Source organism: Tinamus guttatus, unplaced genomic scaffold (assembly GCF_059628265.1).
Source record: "Tinamus guttatus ecotype Peru unplaced genomic scaffold, ASM5962826v1 Tinamus_guttatus_pri_ptg000056l, whole genome shotgun sequence".
Classification (NCBI taxonomy): Eukaryota; Metazoa; Chordata; class Aves; order Tinamiformes; family Tinamidae; genus Tinamus; species Tinamus guttatus.
The window spans coordinates 16,803-37,200 of record NW_028288590.1 but is presented as its reverse complement, the minus strand read 5'-3'; the positions used below and the strand labels follow the sequence as shown (position 1 = coordinate 37,200).

Genomic DNA, 20,398 nt, shown 5'->3' with positions numbered 1-20,398 from the left:
CAGCGGGGAGGGACTGTGCGGCATCCACCCGCCACGGCAAGGAGCAGGGGGCAGCGCACACATGGGCACATGCAATCATGCCAGCACGCAGCCATGCCCACACACACATGTATATGCACGTATAGACACACAGAGGAATGCACACACTGGCATGTCGGTGTGCATGTGGGCATGCACAGCCAGACACGCACACGTGTCCACACACACATGGGCACCAGGGCTTGCACACGCGCACGGGCACCCCTGCAGAGACGATGCTGGTGTGTGCACACACGTAAGTGAGCATGCACGCGCATGCACAGCTTTGCACACACACGCATATATATATGCGCATATATATATATATATGCGTGTGTGTGCATAGTTGGAAATATATGTTAACACATGTGTACACACATATACAAATACACAGGCATACATACAAACAATGCACATACATGCATATATACATACATGTATATGTACACATACATATATACATACACATATACATAAACACATACACTATATATACACATACACATACATATACACGTACATATACACATACACACGCACACTCGCACGGGCCTGGCCCCGGGACCCGGCCCAGCCCGGCGGGGCGGGTCTCCGTGAGCCCATCCCGCCCCTTAACGCTCTGCAGCCCGACGGCAGCGCCGCCCCCGACGGCCGCAAGCCCCCGTGGGGCCCCAAGGGGGGACACAGACCCCGGGGGCGGCCCGCCCTGGTCCCAGCACGGCCCGACCCGGCCCCCGCACTCGGACAGCGCATTTCCCGCCCCCGCGCCCCGACAGCAGAGCCCCTCGCGCCCCGGCCCGTCCCCACGGGGCTCCCCTCCCTGCCCGGCCCGCGCTCGCCCCCCAGCCCGGCCCGGCCCGGCCCGGCCCGGCGCGGCGGGCCCGCACGCACCGGCGCAGCAGAGCTGCCCGCTCAGGTACCGCTTCCTCTCGGGCTCGGAGCCGCCGCTGAGCCAGTCGGAGCCGCGCAGCGCCGCGCGCCGGGCGCCGCCGCCGGGAGTCCCCGCCATGGCCACACGGGACGGGCCGGGCCGGGACGGGACCGGACGGGCCGGGGCCGGACGGGTCGGGACGGGCCAGGACGCGGCGCCGGGGCCCGAGCCCGAGCCCGAGGCGGCACCGCCCCGCGCTGCCCCGCCCCTCCCCGCCGCGTCCCGCCGCCTCCCGCCGGTCCCGCGGGGCCGGGCCGGGCCGGGCGCCCCTCGCTGGCAGCCTGAGACCCCCGGGCACCTCGCACCCCTTCTCCTCCAACCTGCCCCGCTTTCCCCCACACGCTGCACCCCTCCGCCACAGCGGGCACCGCGCCGGAGAGCGGCCGGGCAGGCAGCGGCGCTGGCATCATGCGGGAGCCCCTGCACCCGCACCACAAAACCGCCTCATGTTGCAGCCGGGGGCTCCCTGACGGTCCTGGCACGCGCAGGGTGCCCGTCCCGCTGCCCCTCCAGCCCATGCCGGACCCACGCAGCATCCTGGCCTGCGGGAAGGCGGAGAGGCCGCCATGGGAACAGCCCCGCTCCGGCGCAGTGGTGCCGGGTCCGGTCCCGGGGCCAGCCCCGCTCCCAGCGCTATTCCCGCTCCCAGTCCCGCTCCCGGCACGGCTCCTGCCGCGCAGGGCACCTGCCTCCTCGCACGCAGCAGCGGCAGCAGCAGCACAGCTCGAAGAACATGGTGCCGAGCCGGCGGGGCTGCGCTGCGCTCGCTGCTCTCCCACATCTGGAGGGGACGCGTGGGACATGGTGACTCAGAGAGGCCAGGAGCAGGGCCAGGCCGGCCCCTTCTGCACGCAGAGCCCCCCCGCGCCGCCCCACGCAGGGCCGCGTGCAGGAAGCCGCGGGCTGAGCTGGCCACGGGGCCGCACGTGGCCAGGGGCCGCGGGCAGCGGCGCGGCCAGGCGATGCTGCAGGCACCACACGGAGCCCGGCTCGCTGCAAGGGCAGGGCCGTCATGCTGCGCCATCCTGCTCGCGCCCATCTGCACCGCCAAGATAACGGGGGGGCGCGGGGGGGTGGCGGGGACGCAAGGCCGGCCAGAGCGATTAGCCTGGCGCAGGAAGCGTCAGCGGGAATCACAGGCCATGTTTCCTGCGTATTTGCGTCGCCGCTGCGCTTGCACAACGCCATCCCCGGGAGTTCCTCCGCCCTGCTGCGTGCCATGAGCCTGCAGCGAGCAGCGGGATGCGAGCAGGCACCAGGCCGCGGGCATCCCCGCCGAGCTGCTCTGTGCATGCACCGGGCCGCGGGCATCCCCGCCGAGCTGCTCTGCGCAGGCACCGGGCAGGCTCCCGCGGGCTGCCAGCAGCTTGGCTGCAGCTGGCAGCCCTGCCGCTTCCTGCCGCGCTGGTGACTCATTTGGCAGCAGCAGAGCCGCTGGCGAGGCCATCGACCCCCTCCTGGCTGCCGGCCGGGCGCAGCCGCAGCCGCAGCCCCAGGCAGTGGAAAAGCTGAGTGGGGAGGCGGGGGGGGTCCCGGGGCTCTCTGGGGGCTGCTCCACCCAGCGCCACCGCGGCCCTGGAAACGGGAGCAGGGCCCAAACAAACAGCCGGCATCCTGTGCCGAAACGGCCCGCCACCAAAAGCAGCACATTCCCGCGCCACCGAAAACAGCGCATTCCCCCCCCGCCGAAAACAGTGTGTTCCCCTGCTGCCGACACGGCACGTCTGCCTTGCATCGAAAAAAGCATGCTGCCCTCACACCGAAATAGCGCTTCCCTCTCCAAAAGCAGCGCACAGCCCTGCTTGCACTCATGGCGCCACGCTGCAAGCTCTGCCCCTGAGCCACGATGGTGCCACGATGCCGAAACCCCTCTGCACCCCAAAGCCATCACTGCCGCCGGGTACCACTCAGCCCCCAGCACCCCCAGGAGCCTGGGGCGCTCCAGAGCGGAGGTGCAGGAACAGAGGGACAGTGTGGGGATGGAAGGACAGTATGGGAACAGTGGTGGGCAGCGCAAGGATGGGGGAGCAGCACAGGGATGGAGGGGCAGTGCAAGGACGGGGCAGCAGCCCAGGGATGGAGGAGCAATGCAAGGATGGAGGGACAGTGCAGGGATGCAAGGGCAGTCCAGGGACAGAAGGGCAGTGTGGGGATGGGACAGCACGGGGATGGACAGAGGGGCAGCACAGGGATGGAGGGCTGGCGCGGGGATGGTGTGGGGATGGAGGGACATGGCGGGGACAGAGGAGCGGCACAGGGACAAGGGCACCCACAGCAGGATGGGCACGTGCAGCTGTCCTGCTCCCTGTGCACAAGTGGCCGCAGGGATGGGGATCGGCCGCAGCAGCAGAACGCGCGAGGCGACGCCGTGGCCAAGAGCACAGGGCAGTGGAGAAGCAGCGCTGCCGTGCGGCACCCTCGCCACAGCACTCGCGGAGCCACCATGTCCCCCCCCGCTGCAATTCTGGGAAAGACACTCTAAAATAACCCCAGGCTCAGCTCTGTGGTGCCGCCAGCTCCAGGGCTGAGCCCTGCGGCAGCAACAGCACCTATCGCAGAGGCTCCACAGGCACAGGGCCCCCGGGGCACGGGGATACACAGGTGGGGGGCACAACATGGCACAAGGCAGTGGGGCGGGATGAGTGGCCCTGGCAGGTGTGACCTTGAGGAGTGGACGCCCTTTGAACAGCGCTGGGCAGATGCCAGCGCCACCAGCCCTGCGCCCGGCAGGGTGCCCGGCACGGCACACACAGCCGGGCACCGCGCAGCCGCGCACGGCCGCTCGGCTCGCTCGCACGCAAGGGGCACCGCGCTGCCGCCGCCAGCTTCCTGAGCGCTCCCCCCCGGCCGCGAGCCGCGGCGGCTGCGGTGACGCAGGCCGGTGCCAGCACCAGCGCAGGCAGCAGCAGCGCGGCGCCGCCGAATGCCATGCACAGATCTGCGGAAACCACAGCCAACGCCCTGGAAAGCAGCACGGGGGGGCCAGGACCACGGCCCACCACGGCGCCTGCGCATGTCCCCCAGCACATGGCACAGGCACAGGGCTGCAGGCAGCGCCTGCTGCACCGGCCCTCAGGGCTCAGGCAGCACCAGGGCAGGCTCTGCCTGCTGCGGGTGCCCCTGCAGTCCCTCCTGTCCCCCTCCAGGACCCAGCCACAGCAGGGGGTTGTGGGGAGAAGCAGCTGCTCAGCCACATCATGGTCCGGCATGAGGGGGACCGCGGCACCTTGTCTGCTTGGTGGCATTCGCGGTGCGGCACATGCAGCTGGCATTGCCCCCACCAGGCAGCACGGGAGTGCTGGGAACTGGAGCGAGACGGGCACCAAAATAACCTGGCCCCCTGTCGGCGCCAGCAGCTGGAACGCAGCCTGGCCAAGGCAGGAAGGTCCTGCCTGCCCTTCCCGGCAAGGACTCAGCCCCTGTGCTCCTCCCCACGCTGCACCCCCGAGACCCCCCAGCACCCGTCCCTGCTCCCCACCAGGGCCACCCACGGATGCTCTTGTCCCAGCCAGGCCCAAGCCCGGCTGCAGCCCGCGATGGCGTCACCGCTCGCTGTGCCGCAATGACTGCAGCGTCCCATGCTGCAGTGCCCAGACGGGTCACCATGCAACGCACCCCTGCCCTACAGTGCGCTGCTGATGCCCACCTGACGAGGCGGCCCCCTGCCCTGCACCCCTGTGCGCGGACGCACTCTGAATTCCTCGTCTCAACTGTCACAACCCGCCTCGGGGCTCGGGACGCTGCCATGGGCCCCCCCTCCCGCAGCGCAGCAGCAGGTGGCCTGGCGCCGGAGCCGGAACGCAGTGCTGCACCCGCCCCTGTCACAGCCATCGTCACAGCCTTGTCCCCAGAGGCATCTGGCACCTTGGCACCCAGGGAAACACCTGCCGCCTCCAAGCAGGAAGATTCCAGACCGGCCGCGCGCAGGGAGGTGACCTGGGGGACAGGGGACGCTGCAGCACGGACTGCCTGGGGCAGCCCCTGAACAGCAGCACTTCGGGGAAGCGCTCGGCACCGTGCCAGGTGCGGGACAGCTCCGCGGTGCTGAGTCACCCCATGCCACATCCTGCGGGGATGTCAGGTACCCAGCGCCTGCATCCTGTGGGGATGCAGGGCACCCTGCACCTGCATCCTGCGGGGATGTGGGGCACCTTGCACCCGCATCCTGCGGGATGTGGGGCGCTCTGTGCCAGGTCTCCAGGCAGGGCTGGGCTCCCTCGCAGCCCCTCACTGGGTCTCGGACACAGGGCCGCGGGCAGCGCCCTGCGAGGCCCCTGTGCGGGCACCCCGCACCGCCCGCAGCGGGGGAGCCCCGGGGGCCCCAGTTCCCGTCCCGCCCCCGCCCGCGGGGCCGCGGCGCCTCCCGCCCCGTCGGCGCGGCCGGTCCCTCCCCCGCCGGGGCCGGGCCGGTGCCCGGGGGCGGGGCGAGCGCCGCCGCCAGCGGGAGCCGCGCGACGAGCCGGGCCGCGCCGGGACGAGCCGCGCCGGGTCGGGCAGGACTCACCTGCGTCGCCCGGTTCGGCGCGGCGCCGCCAGTACCAGACCAGGGCGAGCGACACCGCGTGTCCCGCCGCCACCAGCGACGGGAAGAGCGAGCCGGAGGTGTCCATGGGGACCCGGCCCGCGCGGCTTCGAGGGACCCCTGCGTCCGGCTCGGCTCGGCTGCCGGCGCCGGCGGCGCGGGGAGGAGCCGGCGCCCGCCCCCCCGGGCCGCTCCCGCTCCGCCTTAACCCCTCCCGGCCCGCGGCGCGGAGCCGCCTCCCCGCCCGCCGGCCGCGCCCGGGCCGCCGCACCGGCCGGATCGGGCCCCCCCGGAGCGGCGCGCGGGGGGCGGCCCCGGGCGCGGCGCCAGCACCTGCCGCGGCGCCTTCCTCGCCTTGGGCCGCGCCGTCCCGGCCGCCCCCCCGGGCGGGCGCCCCCGGCCCGCGCCCATCACTCACCCCCGGCTTTTTATATCCCGGGCCCCGCGGCGGGAGGCCCTTCCGCGCGGCCCGGCCGCGGTCACCTACCCGGCACGACCTTCATGGGCAGCGGGCGCGGGCGGCACGGGCAGCGCGGAGCGAGGGCGCAGAGCGGCTCGGGCTGGTCAGCGCCGCGGGGGAGGGAGGGAGCGGGTGGCCGGGCGGGCGCCGATATAAATAACCGGGGTCCGTCACGGCGCCCGAGTTAGAACATGACACGGGCAGGGGCGGGCCGGGCCCCGGCGCCGGGACGGGGCGCCCGGCCCCACCGGGGGACCCCCAGGGCCCCGCCGACCCCTGCCCGTGCGACCCTCTGCCGAGTCCCAACGGCGGCCCGGCCGCGCTGGGCCCCGGGCCGGGCCGTTGCCGTCCCGGTGGCTCGGGAGCAGCCCCGCCGCGCGCGCCTCGCCGCGCGTCCCGCACCGCCGGGCCGCAGGGGGTTAACGGCAGGCGGCCCGTCGGGGAATTAATGATCCTGGCATTAATTCCCTGGCAGACGGGCCCTGCCTCGCGGAGGAAACTGCCCCGCGGGGCCCTGTGGGTGCGTCAGGGCCGGCCTTGCCGGGGGCCCCGCTTCGCCCGCCCGCCCCGGGCCGCAGCCCCCCGCGCCCCCGGCTCCGTCCCAGCCACCCGCGGAATCCAGGCCTGGTTTTCCCTGCCGGCTGCCCGAGCGCAAGGAAGACCCGGAGCTGGATACCCCGGCTCGGCCGGAGCGGGGAGCCCCGGCCGGGCCCCGGGGGAGCGGCGGGGGCACCAAGGCCGTGTTCCCCGTGGGGGCTCGGGGAGGAGGCGGGAACCGGGGCCCCTCTGGCCCAGCGTGGCTGGGGGCCACGGCGCAGAGCCGCGATGCACACAAGCAGGGCCGGGCACCGAGCCGGGGCGCAACGGAGCGGGACCGGGCACGTGGCCCGGGCACACTGGAGTGGGGCCGGGACCTACCGGAGCGGGGCTCGGCACAGGGCCGGGGACAGGGGCGTAGGGGTGGGCTCAGCGCTGGGCACGGGGCCCAGGCGCGCTGGAGCGGGGCCGGGCACGGGGCGGGGAGGTAGCAGAGCGGGGCCGCGCCCGGCACGGAGCCACCCCCTGCCCCGCACTCCTGCATCCTCCCGGGACGAGGGAGGGCAGCGGCCCCCGTCCTACCTTGTCCCTGCTGGATGAGGTCCTCCATGAAGTACCTGCCATCCTCCCCGTCCATGGCTCGGCCGCCCCGCGCGCTCCCGCTCTGCCCGGGCAGCACCTCTCACCCGCCGGGGCCGCGGCCGGGCCCGCCCCGTCCGAGCAAGCCCGAGCAGGGCCGGGGCCGCGAGCAGCGTCCGCGCCGGCGCCTCCCGCCGCTCCCTGGCCGCGGAGCACGTGGGGACGGAGCGAGGCCCGGAACCCGCGAGGCCCCGAGCGGCAGCCGCCCCGCCCGGCCCGGCCCGCGCCGGATGCAGAGGGACCCCGGCGGGTCCCGCCGGCTCCACCCCCGGGCCGCGACGGTCACCCTCACGGCAGCTCAGTCCCCTGCCAGCCGCAGGGCCAAGTAGCCCTAGACAGCAGGGTCAGAGCCCAGCACAGCGCCTGGAGCAGGGAACCGAGCCCTGGCACGTGGATGGGGGGCGGGCACGGTGATGTTGTGGGGCTGGAGCCCTGCAAGACACCCGGGGGGCAACCCCCGAAGGTGTGAGGAACAGGGGGCACAATGGTGCTGTGGGGCCAGAGCCCTGCAGAACACCTGGGCACAGTGCATAGTGATGCTGCGGGGCTGGGGGCACAGTGATGATGTGGGGCCAGAGCCCAGTGCAGGGGGGTGGGATTGACCCCCCGAGAATGCAGACAGGGTGCCTGGGGCAGGTCCCTGCAGGGCACGGCTGTGCCACCCCCGCACGGCACATCCCCAGGGCTGGCCCCCCCGCTCCCCTCTGCGCATGGGGCCGCACTGACTCATGGCCCTGGACGGCAGTGCGGGCTCCGTGCATTTCCTGCTGGAAACTTGGAGCAGCCACAGCCGCCGGGCTGAGTCACCGGCCAGGCGGCGTGGGGAGGGCTGGTTGCGGCCATCAGCACGGCATCTGGGCGCGGGCCACAGCCCGCAGCTGCCCCCCCCACCCGCAGAGCGGATGCCCCTGCCGGATCCAGCTGCCGCCGGCACCACCGGCAGCGGATCGGGTGTCGGGACCACGTGCCAGGCAAGGGCCCGTCGGGAAGGACCCTGTGTCTCAGCCGGGAGGGGGCCTCCCCCACAGCCCCCTCCCCACCAGCCGCCTCGTCTGTCCCAGCTGCTGCCGTCCGTTTGCACTGCCCCACTGCACGTGCAGGCCGCCCCCAGCGACCAGTGCCACGGCACAGCCACTACCCCACAGTGCTCAGCCTCACAGTGCTCAGCCATCCCACGGCGCTCAGCCCCACGGCGCAATTCCCCGCTCCCCAGAGAGCCCATGGCGATCCCAGCTCTGACAAGGTGCCCACTGGCCGAGCATCCCTCCGAGCAGGACGCACAGTGGGACACACAGCAGGGGACACAGCAGCCGCCGCACCGAGTCCCACCAGCAGCCCTGGCAGCCTGAGACAGAACAAGCCCTGCAGAGCCAGGACTGGGTGCCTCACTTGCCCTCTGGAGCTGCAGCAGGCCACGGGCTCAGAGGTGCCACCGGCACCCAGGGCCCCTTCCCATGGCTGTTACAGCGGGACCCTCTTCCTGCTACCAGCAGTGCAGGGACGTGGGTGCCCTCTGCCTCTGACCTTGGCCAGGGCAGAGAGCGGCTGGCAAGGGGGGCTGTCAGCAAGCAGGGACAGAGGGGACAGTGCCTGCAGCAGGGCTGGTGTCACCCTCTGCCCATGGCCCACAGGGGCTGCAGAGTTAAGGGCAAGGGAACCATGATGCACCCCAGCACCAGGGGGGCAGCCATGGTCCGGGGACCGTGGCGGGTGCTGGGGAGGGCACAGGGTCCCTCAGGACCCCGTGCGCAGGGACCAGCAAGCGCCTCCCACGCCAGCCCCAGGGCTTGGAGCCCCCCATGCGCATTCCCCACGCCCCCACCGTGGCTACCTGTGTCCGGGCTGGGCTCCGGGGCTGGCCGGGGCGCTCCCCCCGCGGTGGCGGCGGCGGCGGCAGTGACGACGGGCTCCACGTGTGGCTCGCCGGGCGCCTCCTTCCTGCGGTAGGCCAGGCGGGAGGCGCGGGGCTCCTCGGCGGCGGCGGGAGCCCGCGGCACGGCGGGGCGGCGGGCGGGCACGGGGGCGGCGGCGCGGCGCACGCGCTGCAGTGACAGCGGCACGATCTCGGGAGGCAGGCGCAGGTACTGCCGCAGGTACGCAATGCCCTCGTCCGTGAGGTACCAGTAGAAGTGACGCCAGGCAAAGGTCTCGCGCACCAGCCCGCGGGAGCGCAGCGAGGCCATGGCGCGGAGCACCTGCACGTTGGGCACGCCGGGCAGCTGCGGGTGGGCGCGATGCGGCCGCCGGTCCTTCTCGGCCACCAGCACACCCTCGCGGAACAGTAGCTCCAGGATGGCGCGGAGCCGCTCCAGCGGCATCAGCATCCCGGCCACCATGGCTGCGCTGCGCCGGGGCCTGCACGGCCCGCACCGGTTCGGCTCAGCTGGGACGGGGCAAACCCGGCTCGGCTCAGTTCGGCCCGGCTCGGCTCGGCGCTGATTGGCTCCGCCCGGCTCGGCTCAGTCCGGCTCGGCCCCGCTCGACTGGTCCCGGCCCGGCTCGGCTCGGCCCGGCTCGGCTCGGCTCGGCGGCGCGCCCGGTCGGTGCCGCCGCGCGGCTGCTCTGGCGGCGGCTCCACCTCCGCGCGGGGGGGCCGGGGCAGGCGAGGCCCCCGCTCCGCGGCCGCCCTGACTCAGCGGCCCCTCCCCGGCCCCGCGGACGGGGCTCCCCCCGCTCGCGACATCGCGGCTCCCCCGCGGAGGGACACGGACACGGACACGCGCGCGACGCCCGCGCGCCCCCCCGGGGTAAGCGCCGCGCCCGGGCGCCCCCTCCCCGCGCCGGGGCCGCTGGGGCCGCCGCGCACGTCGAGGCCGCGGCGGGGGCCTCGCTGGCCCCGGGCCCGAGGAGGCGGCGGCGGGGAGGGGGGCACCGGGCCCCCACGCGCGCTCCCCCCGCCCCGGGCCGGGCGGCACCTGCGGGACGTGGCCGCCGGCCCCCCCGCGCCGTCGCCATGGAGGGGAGGAAGAAACAGGGCGCGGGGGGGGGCGGCTGCCGGCGCCGCCTCGCCCGGGCCGGGCCCGCCCCGCGGCACCGGCTCCCGCCCCCGGGCCGCATCCCGCCGCCTGTTTGCTCTGCCCCGGCCCTGTTTGCGCAGGGCCGGGCGCCCGCGGCTCCCCGCGCACCGGCCCGGCCGCTCCCGACGCCGCTCCCGGCCCGGGGAGCACGGCCGGGGGGACTCACGCAGCACCGGCCGCTGCCACGCCAGCGCCTGGGATCCCCCGTGACTCTCGGTACCGGGGTTGGCCTCCTGCTCCGTGGGGCAGGATGCTGGGGACACGGCTGTCCCGTGCAGCCTCCCCCCGCGCCTGCACAGAGCCCCCAGGGACAGCGGCACCAAACACCCTGCATGGCAGGGGCCTGGGCCCCCTCCTGGACACACCGGCCACGGGCTCGTCCGCCACAGAGCTGGACGGCTATTCCAGCTGGGAGGGATGTGGGAAACAGCATGGCCCTCCCGCAGAAGAGCTCGCGCTCTGCCCCCCTCCACAGCACCCCGCACCCTGCCCCGAGCCCCACACGGTGCCCACCCTGCATGGCCACCAGCAGCCCAGCTCTGCTCCCCTGGAACACCACAGGATCTGGGGCTCCCGCACTGCCCTCATCCCCCCTCTCGGCACTGGCTCCAAGCTGGCACCCGTTGTCATGGCCCTTGTGGTGCCCTGGGCTCAGGAGGTGCCGCTGCAGCGGGAGCGGGATCTGCACCGGTACACGGTGCCCCGGGGCTCTGCCGTCCCCGCAGCGGAGCTGGGTCTCTGGCACCAACGCTCCTGCCCCGGGAGCTGCCCAGCACCAGCACGGGCAACCGCAGCCTCGGGCACCGTGGCCTCGGTCAGCACCTTGTCCCGGCCCATCCCAGCCGGCAGCACTGCCAGGAGCAGGCGGCAACAGGCACAGGGATTTGGGAAGCAGCTAGGGGGCTGGTGGGGGGAGCCAGCAAGGACAGGACACGTGGTGCCCCAGCACCAGCACAGTTGCCCCCCGGGCAACAGGAGCGAGTCCTGCCGGCTCCTGTGTCTCGGTGCTCCAGAGTCGCAGGCAGCTCCCGCAGGACGCAGGGAGGGGCGAGGATGTGCTACGCTGGCACAGCCCGCGCCGCCGGCACGCAGATCCGCCGGGAACGCGGCCGGGGCGCCCGCCCGGCCCACACGCTCCTGCACCCCGGAGCGCTGTGCTGTGAGCGGGAGGAGCCGCCCGCACTGCCGCTGTGCGGCACTGCCCCCGGCCCTGGAACCAGCAGGACCAGGAGGCGGGAGACAGCTTGGATGGAGCCGGAATGGAGGCAGCCAGGACGGAGCCAGGACAGAGGCAGTTGTGACGGAACCGGGATAAAGTTGGGATGGTGGTGGCTGGGATGGAGGCGGCTGGGAAGGAGGTGGCTGGGATGGAGCTGGCATGAAGGCAGCCAGGACAGAGTTGAAATGGAGGTGGCTGGGATGGAGCCAGGATAGGGGCAGCTGGGATGGAAGTGTCAGGAATTGAAGTGTCAGGGATGGACCTGGAAGGGAGCTGGAATGGAGCTGGGATGGAGCCAGGATGGTGGCTGGAATGGAGTTGGGATAGAGGCAGCCAGGACAGAGCCAGGATGGAGGCAGCTGGGATGGAGGCAGGATGGAGGCAGGATGGACACACGCAGCACAGCGCAGGCCGTGGAGCACGGGGCTCCCTGCACCTGCTGCAGCAGCAGCAACCCCTCGTCCTGCAGCTGTGCTGGGTCCCTGGGGAGGGAAAGAGGGATGGAGGGAGGCAAGGGGGGGCACCCATCACTGTCCCCCACCCTGCAGCAGCGGCTCCTGCACACCCTGCTCTGCTGTGGGGGCCCACGGTGGTGCCGGCCGCACTCTTCCCATTGAGGGGTACACAAGGGGACATGCGAGGGGACCCAAGGCAGACGTGCAGCCAGGGCCTTGTCTCCCCTCCTGGCCCCGCGAACCGGGAAGTGCCAAGTCAGCGCCGCCGCAGTGATGGCCACACGGTGACAGCAGAGCTGCCCCCGCGCCGCCCCACGGGGCTGTGGCCGGCGGCCTCCTGCTCGGCGCCGTGCCGGGGCCGCATTAGCGGGGCGAAGGGCCCCGTGCTGAGCCGCGAACAAAGCGGCGGCTGTTTGCGCAGGGCGCCAGCGGGGCAGGGGATTAGGGGTGCCAGCCCATCCAGAGCCGCTCTCACGGTGCGGCGGCCGGGGCTCTGCGGGCAGGGGGCACCCGTGCAGCCCCCGAGGCACCCTGCAGCCCCGACCCCGTGCAGTCACCTCCAGCCCCACAGCCCTGCAGTGGGGCCGGTGCTGGGGCTGCCCCCCTGCCGTGCTGGGGCGCATCGATCTCTCCCTGCCCAGCCGGGACGCATCGATCGCCCCCCGTCTGGGCACCGCTCATGAGGCTGCTGGTGCCGGGAAGAGCCCCAGGCCGCTCCACAGGGCCCTGCCAGCACCAGCTGCCACTAGGAACCCCACCAGGACACAGCCAGGATACGGCTGGGAGCCCTGCAGGAATGCGGCTGGAACCCATCCCCCCGCCCCATGATGTGGCCAGGAGTCCTGCAGGGATGTGTCTGGAAGCCCCGCGGGGATGCAGCCTGGAGTCCCTGCTGGGATGCAGCCACTAACCCTGCTGGGATGCAGCCAGGTTGCAGCTGGGAGCCCTGCTGGGATGCAGCGGGAGCCCCTGCTGGGATGCAGCGGGAGCCTGGCCACAAGGCACCCGGAACGCACTCGGGGTCCCAGCCAGCTTGGTCCCCCCCGCCACAGCCGCAATCCCCAAGCGAGCGACCTGCCCGCAGCCGGCAGCCCCGCACGGGCCGTGGGGCCGGCCCCCTGCGCCCCCCGCCCTGCCCGGGCAAGGTGACCCCGCGCCCGGTACCGGCGCAGAGCGGGCCGGGCCGCTACCTTTGAGCGAGACGATCTCGTGGTGGATGGAGCGGGACGAGTCCATGGCGCAGCCCCGCGCCCGGCCCCGCGGATGAGGCCGGGGCCGCCCCGTCGCCGCGGGAGCCGAGAGGCCACTGCGGCAGCACCGCCCCCGGCCCGGCCCAGCCCCCGCGGCACCGCCCCCGGCCCGCCCCCCGCCACGGCCCCCCGCAGCCCCCTCCCCGGCCGGCACGGCCCCCCCGCCGCTGCCCACTGCAGCACAGCCGCATCCACAGGATCAGCCGCATCCGCGCGATCAGCGGCATCCCTAGGCTCAGCAGCATCCATGCACTCAGCCGCATCCATAGGACCAGCTGCATCCATAGGATCATCCCTCTGTGCACGCCCCCGCCCCCATCCCATTTAGCAGGGCCTCCCCTGGGACCACATCCCGTCTGCACCCACCTGCTCCAGCCCCCAGCACGGCCTCCTCCAGCCCCACACGGTCCAGCAGGGCCTCCCCTGCACAGCCCCCTCCTCTCCAGCCCCCCCACGCACCCTGTGCCCCCTCACCCAGGCCTGGCTCAGCACGGCTCCCTCCCCCCTCGGCTCCCATCTCTGGCGCCCATCACCGTGGCACCAGGGCACGGGAGCCGGGTGCCCCACACAAGGAGGGATCAAGGAGGGTCGGAGGGCAGAGCCAGAGCAGAGAGCAGCCCTGGCCTGGGCAGGGGTCCCGCTCCAGAGGGTCACCAGCACCCCCAGTCCAAACCCCGCGGGCCAGGAGCGGGCAGGGAACCCTGAGCACAAGCTCCAGCAGGGCCTCCACCCGCCCCCCATCCCATCCTATCCCATCCTGTCCCATCCCATCCCATCCCTGCGCCCATCCCTGTGCCGGAGGCGCTGCCAAGCGGGGCTGGCACAGGTCAGAGCCACGTGGAGCGGCCCGGCCGCCGGCTCCGCAGGGTCTCGCGCCAACACTGGCCCCTTACGGGAAGCGCCGCCGCCGCACTGCAGCCACAGCAGCACTGCCCATTGCTACCATGTCCCTGTCACCGCACTGCCACCCCTCGTCACCCCCGTGGCACTGTGATCCCGTCACCGCGCTGCCGCCCCTCATCACTGCTGTGGCGCCGTGCCCGTCACCGCACTGCCACCCCTTGTCACACCCGCAACATGTGCCCCACGGCCACGGCACTGTAGCCCATAGCCCTCTTCCCAGCACAGTGCTCCATAGCACCAGGAGCCCAGCCCCACGGCGCTGTGCCCCATGGCACTGCAGCCCCAGCCCCACAGCATTGCACCTCATGGCCACAGCATTGCAGCCCCATGGTCACGGCACTGCAGCCCCAGCCCCACAGCGCTGCAGCCTCAGCCCCACAGCAATGCTCCCCATGGTCACAGCACTGCAGCCCATGATGCCAGGCTACCCAGTGCAGCTGTGGGGCTGCCCGCTCTGTGCCCCGGCTCCCGCGCTGGCAGTGGCGCTCGACGGGGCGGCCACCAGGTGCTTCCGTGCGGCGCCAGCCGGAAAGCCCCATGTGGCGGCCGTGCCGAGCACTGGCCATGCCAAGCACTGGCCAGCGGCCACGTCTGGGCTGTGCCACCACGCGCTCCACCGGTGTCGCTCGCCAGCACGGCCGGCGGCTCCGCTGCGGCCCCACACCCGAAGGAAACGCAAGGGGGTTCCCTACACCGGGCTGTCCCCAAGGGTCCCCATCGCGTCGCTCCGCTGCATCTCAACCCAGCCTGTGCCTGTCCCCGCGGCCTGAGGAGGCGGCACTGCGGGAGGAGCTTCCCCAGCGCCGGGGTCAGCCAGGCCCCGCGTTCCCAAACACTGATCCCCTGCGGAGCCGGCTCGCAGCGCCCTTTTGTTGGCGCCGCGCTGGAATGCCCCATGCCGGCGCTCCCGGCACCCAGCGCGGCCGCCCGCAGCAACCGCACGTCCACGGAGCAGTGCCCGTCCCGCGGCACCCCGGCACCTGCGGAGCTGCGGCGGGAGCAGTGCCCATCCCATGGCACCCCAGTGCCTGCGGAGCTGCCGCAGGAGCAGTGCCCATCCCATGGCACCCCGGCGCCTGCGGAGCTGCCGCGGGAGCAGTGCCCATCCCATGGCACCCCGGTGCCTGCGGAGCTGCCGCGGGAGCAGTGCCCGTCCCGCAGCACCCTGGGCCCGCAGAGCTGCCGCCTCCCATGGCGCCGCTGCTCCCGCGGTGGCCGCACGCGGCCAAGGACACGCGGGGCCCGGAGCACCTTGTCCCCCGTGTGGGGTGGGGGGTCCGCACAGAGAGGACGTCCAGGGCAGGGGGTTCCGGCAGGGACCCATGTGCCCACGGCAGAACCACAGCGATGCCATCCCACGTGGGACTGTGGCACTGGGCATGGTTGACACCATGTGGCATGAAGCTCTGGACACCTGTGGCCCCCGTGGCCCCCATCCCACACAGGAACCAGAGTGACCGGAGCGGGGACACATCCCACCCCGGCTGGCTGCCAGCTCCGGAGCGCTGCACAACACACCACAAGCCAGAAGGGTCCCCTCAGCCCCCGGGCAGTCGCTCCCTGCTAGCGCACGTGCCCAGTGCTGCTGCGGAGCAGACGGAATTGCCGCGGGACGGCCCCTGAGCTGGGGACACGGAGCCTGCTCAGAGCCGGAGCTGGAGCCGCTGCTCCCTGTGCCAAGGATGCTCCCGCTCCACGGGAGCCCTGGCCCCGGCAACGCGATGCTGCGGCGCCGGCAGGGCCGCGCCGGCCGCTCCGGCTCCCTTGTAAGGACATGCCCGCCGGCAGCGCCGGGCCCGCGCAGCTCCGGCCACGTGCCCGAGGAAACCGGAGCGGCCGCATAGCTCCGAGATGCCAGGGCCACTGCCAAGCGCTGCCGCGACCGGCCCTGGACCCTGGACGGACCCTGCCCCTGCTCTCGAAGGCCAGACCCTCACTGGGGTCCCCCAAAGTCCCCCGGGGCCCTGCACCACCAAACCCTGCCTGACCCCCGCACTCAGCTCCCCTTCTGGTGTGCCCGGCAGCGTCTCCCCCATGGCAGGCGCCCCAGCTGCCTCCCGGCCCCACAGGCTGGTCCCAGCCCCCCCGCACCCCAAAGCAGGGCTGCCCCCCGGCTGCTGCCCCCCAGGTGGGCACTGGAGGAGGGGACCCCCCCCATTGCCCCCAGCAGTGACCCCCATGGCACTGCCACCCTGCGGGCTCACAAGGCCACGATGGCAGAGCTCAGCCCCACTGGGACCCTGGGCCAGGGTTCCCCGGGTCGGACCTCCTCAGGGGTCTTGCTTGACCCTGGCTCCCAGGAGGAAGATGAGGAGGAGGAGGAGGAAGATACAGCCTGGACAGCAGCCCCCGAGGGCGCACAGCCCCCGCCACCCCAGCTGGGACCCCCGGGACGGGCGGCACGGGGCCAGGTGCCGCCGGGCAGCACCCACCGCGGTGCCCAGCGTGCCCGGTCCCGCGAGGGGCCGGGGCAGCGCGGGCGGGCAGGGCTCCCGCGCCCCCCGCCCCGCGGCGCGGGGGCTCTACCTTTGTAGCGCTCGCGCACGTCCTCGTAGGCCTGCAGGAAGTCCTGCTCCTCGGGCTCGGCGGGGAGGGCGGCCATGGCGCGGCGGGGCCGGGGGCTGCGGGCGGCGCGGCGGAGCCCGGCGGGGCCCGGCGGCCCCGTGCAGCCGGGCGGGACATTCCAGCCGCCCGGCCCTACCCCTTAAAGGAGACGCGGGCGGCGCGCCGGGCCCGCCCCGAGCCCCGCCGAGCCGGGGCGGCCGCGGCCCGGCAGCACCGGGAGCACCGGGAGCACCGGGAGCACCGGGAGCACCGCCCGCCGCGGACCCGCCGCGCTGTCCCGGCCCGGGGCGCGGAGCCCGCGCTCGGAGTCGCCCCTTCCCAGCGCTGCCCCGGAAAAGCCGCGGGAAACCCCTCCCCATCCTGCGGACCCGCCGACCCCCTCCCTCGGGCACGGCCGGGGCGGCCCCTGTTCCCGGTACCCCCTTTTCCCGGCTCCCGCGTCCCGGACCGGGGCTGCGGACCCAGATGGGGCTGCACCCACACACAGGGACAGATCTGGGGACACGCGCTACCGCGGGGCATGTAGCACCCCAGGGACACATTGTGCCTCAGGGACAAGCGGCACCGCAGGGACATGCGGGGCCCTGGGGCACCTCAGGGACCTGAAGCAGCACAGGGCACCCCGGAGACGCAGGGCACTGCGGGGCCACGCAGCACCATGGGGACACGCAGCAGGACAAGGCACTGTGGGCACGCAGGGTACCAAGGAGGCTGCTCTCCACACAGCTCCTGGCCCCACACACCGGCTCTCCCACCGGGAAAGTGGCAGCCGCGCTCCGAGATGCCACCTCGTCAGCCCTAATTATAGATGCTCAAAGCCCCCAGGAAACCCGATCTGGGGCCTGGAGCCGCCGGCACGCACAGAAATAGCGCAGGGTGCCGGCGGGGATGTGCCAGGTGCCCCCGGCCCCGCAAGGGCACCGTGACCAGCCCCACACCCAGGGGCACCCGCACACCCCCGCTGGCCGTGCACACCCGCCACCCATCCCCAGCAGGGACCTAGGTGACCCCTGCCAGACTGCGACCCCTGGGAACCTGGAGAGTCCAAGAACATCAGAATGTTCTTGAATGGCACCATGGGGACCCACCACCAAGCCAGGACCCCGCCAGCAGCAGGGACCACCCCAGGCCAGGGCTCTGGGGACAGCGTCACCAGTGGGGACGCCAGGGACGCTGGGGAGAAGAGCATCAACACCAGAGTCTGCCACCCAGGCCAGCTCCGTGGGGACCCCATCACCAGCAGCAACCCCATCACCCGACCGGGACCTGGGGACGGCCGGGGAGGGGAGCCCCAGGGGCCGGGGGGCCGGGCTGGGCCCCGGGCGGCTGCTAAATTGAGGCACAGGACGGGCAGTGGAAACTATCCCGGCCCATAGCTGGGAAGCCACCGCCGGTGACCCCCGCGCCTGCGCCAGCCCCACACGGCCCTGGTGTGGGGCAGGAAACCGCCCCCCCTGCCCCGGTTGTGCGGCCCCCAATGTGGGGTGGGTAGGGGGGCTCAGCCCCCTCTCCCCTGAGGGCACAGGGGACACAGCACCATGGGGGAAAGGGGCAGGGCACCATGGGCGGTATGAGGGGACACTTAAAGTCCCCGCCATGGGCACAGGGCAGATGCCGCTGCCCCCCAAGAGGGGCCCGAGGCCCCCGGCCCAGCACCCGCCGAGCACTGGCCCCTGCAGGTCCCGCTGCACCGGTGCCCATGGGCACCCACGGGGCCGACGCCGTGCGGGATGGACAGACGGACGGACACTGCTGTGTCCGGGCTGGGCATCCCGCCAGGGCCACCGCAGCCCCCCGCCGCGCCACGGCCCCGGGGGCCCTCTCATGGCACCTGCTGTCACTGCAGAGCCCTGGGGACAGCGCGGCCCCGAGCACCATGGGGACGACACACCTCCCCAGGAGCCCCTGGGGACACAGCCTCCCCAAGGACACCCAGGGACACAGCCTGCCCCCAAAGGACCGCTGGGGACATGACCTGTCCCCAAGGTACCACCTGGGGATATGACATGACCTTAAGGGACCCCCCCAGGGACATGACTTGTCCCCAAGAGACCCCCTGGGCATATGACCTGACTCCAAGGGACACCCCGGGGACACGGCCTGCCCAGGGCCCTCTGATGGCCGCTGCTGTCACTGCAGGGCCCTATGACCAGCAGGAGGCTGTCCCGGAGCACGTGGCCCTGGTGTCCCAGGGGACAGGGCCCTGCGGACAGGGCAGCACCGGCCGGGCCCTGCTCCCAACTGCCAGGTCCCCCTTGCCAAGACACGAGGCCACGGAGCCCACGGCCCCGCGGGAGACACGGTGCGCCTGGGCACCACGAGGCCCCGGGGAGACCCGCAGCCCTAGGGACCCTGCCGGGCCCCGCAGCCAGTGGTGCAGATGCCAGGGCCACCCTGCTCCCCGCAACATCGCTGATGAAGGCCTGGGCTGCCCCTCTGCTCAGCATTGCCAGCCCGAGCCGCTCGGCACGGCGTGGAGCACGGCATCGCGCTCCCGACCTCGCTGGCGCGGCATGGACCTTGCCGGCACGGCATGGACCTCGCCAGCTGGGCACGGTGCAGACGCCCCAGCTCGGCACGGCCGTCCTAACCACCACGATGTGGCACGGAGCTTCCCACCTCGGCACAGCCATCCCAACCACCACGGCACCACACAGAGCTCCCCAGCATGGCACAACCTTCCCAATCACCATGGCACTGCACCGAGCTCTCCAGCTCGGCCATACCAACTATCACAGCACCGCACAGAGCTCCCCAGCTCGGCACGGCCATCCCAACCACCACGGTACCACACAGAGCTCCCCAGATCAGCTGTCCCAACCACCACGGCACCGCATGGAGCTCCCCAGGTCAGCACAGCCACCCCAACCAACACGGCACCACACAGAGCTCCCCAGCTCAGCACAGCCATCCCAACCACCACGGCACCACACAGAGCTCCCCAGCATGGCACAACCTTCCCAATCACCATGGCACTGCACCGAGCTCTCCAGCTCGGCCATACCAACTATCACAGCACCGCACAGAGCTCCCCAGCTCGGCACGGCCATCCCAACCACCACGGTACCACACAGAGCTCCCCAGATCAGCTTCCCCAACCACCACGGCACCGCATGGAGCTCCCCAGGTCAGCACAGCCACCCCAACCAACACGGCACCACACAGAGCTCCCCAGCTCAGCACAGCCATCCCAACCATCACGGCACCACACAGAGCTCCTCGGCACAGCACGGCCATCCCAACCACCACAGGGCTGCATGGAGCTCCCCAGCTCAGCATGGCCATCCCAGTCACCGTGGCACCGCACGGAGCTCTCCAGCATGGCCATCCCAACCACCACAACACCACACAAAGCTCCCCAGATCAGCCTCCCCAGTCACCACAGCACCGCACGGAGCTCCATGGCATGGCCTTCCCAACCACCACAGCACGGCACAGAGCTCCCCAGCTCGGCACGGCCATCCCCACCACAGCACCATGGTCCTCAGTGCCACGGCACGGCACGGGCCTGCCCACACGGAACAGCACGGGGCCTCCTGTGGGCACTGCCACCCCGACCCCACCAGCAAGGCCTCCAGTGCTTGTCCCCAAGGTCTCGGCACCGCGCGGGTCCCACGGCTCCCGCGGCACCTGAACAGCACCGGACCGTGCTCGCGACCGGCGAGACCCCCGCGAGGGCTCTGCCCTACCTGCGATGCGGATGACGGCGCGCTCGGCGGGGTCCAGCACGGTGCCGTTGCCGGCGGCCGCCTTGGTGCGCTTGGTGCGCTGGTGCTTGGGCAGGTTCCAGGGCAGCGTGTCGCCAGGGCTGGGCGAGCCGCTGCTGCCGCTCGAGCTCTCCTCCGCCATGGCTGCCGGCTCCCGGCGCCCCGACATCAGCTC

General features: G+C 72.7%; 1 protein-coding gene across 3 annotated transcripts in view; it reads right to left on the bottom strand.

Annotated features, from left to right (window-relative positions):
- Positions 1 to 20,398, bottom strand: part of PLEC (plectin) — a 52,742-nt gene extending 32,344 nt beyond the window's left edge. For 2 of the 3 annotated variants that reach the window (XM_088540120.1, XM_088540119.1), the window contains exon 1: positions 20,206 to 20,398. In XM_088540120.1, coding sequence (XP_088396246.1) covers positions 20,206 to 20,392 — 187 coding nt within the window. In that variant the 5' untranslated portion in view covers positions 20,393 to 20,398. Of the gene's footprint in view, positions 1 to 5,453; positions 5,575 to 20,205 lie in introns of those variants that run through there. The other variant, XM_088540123.1, reaches the window with a different exon arrangement.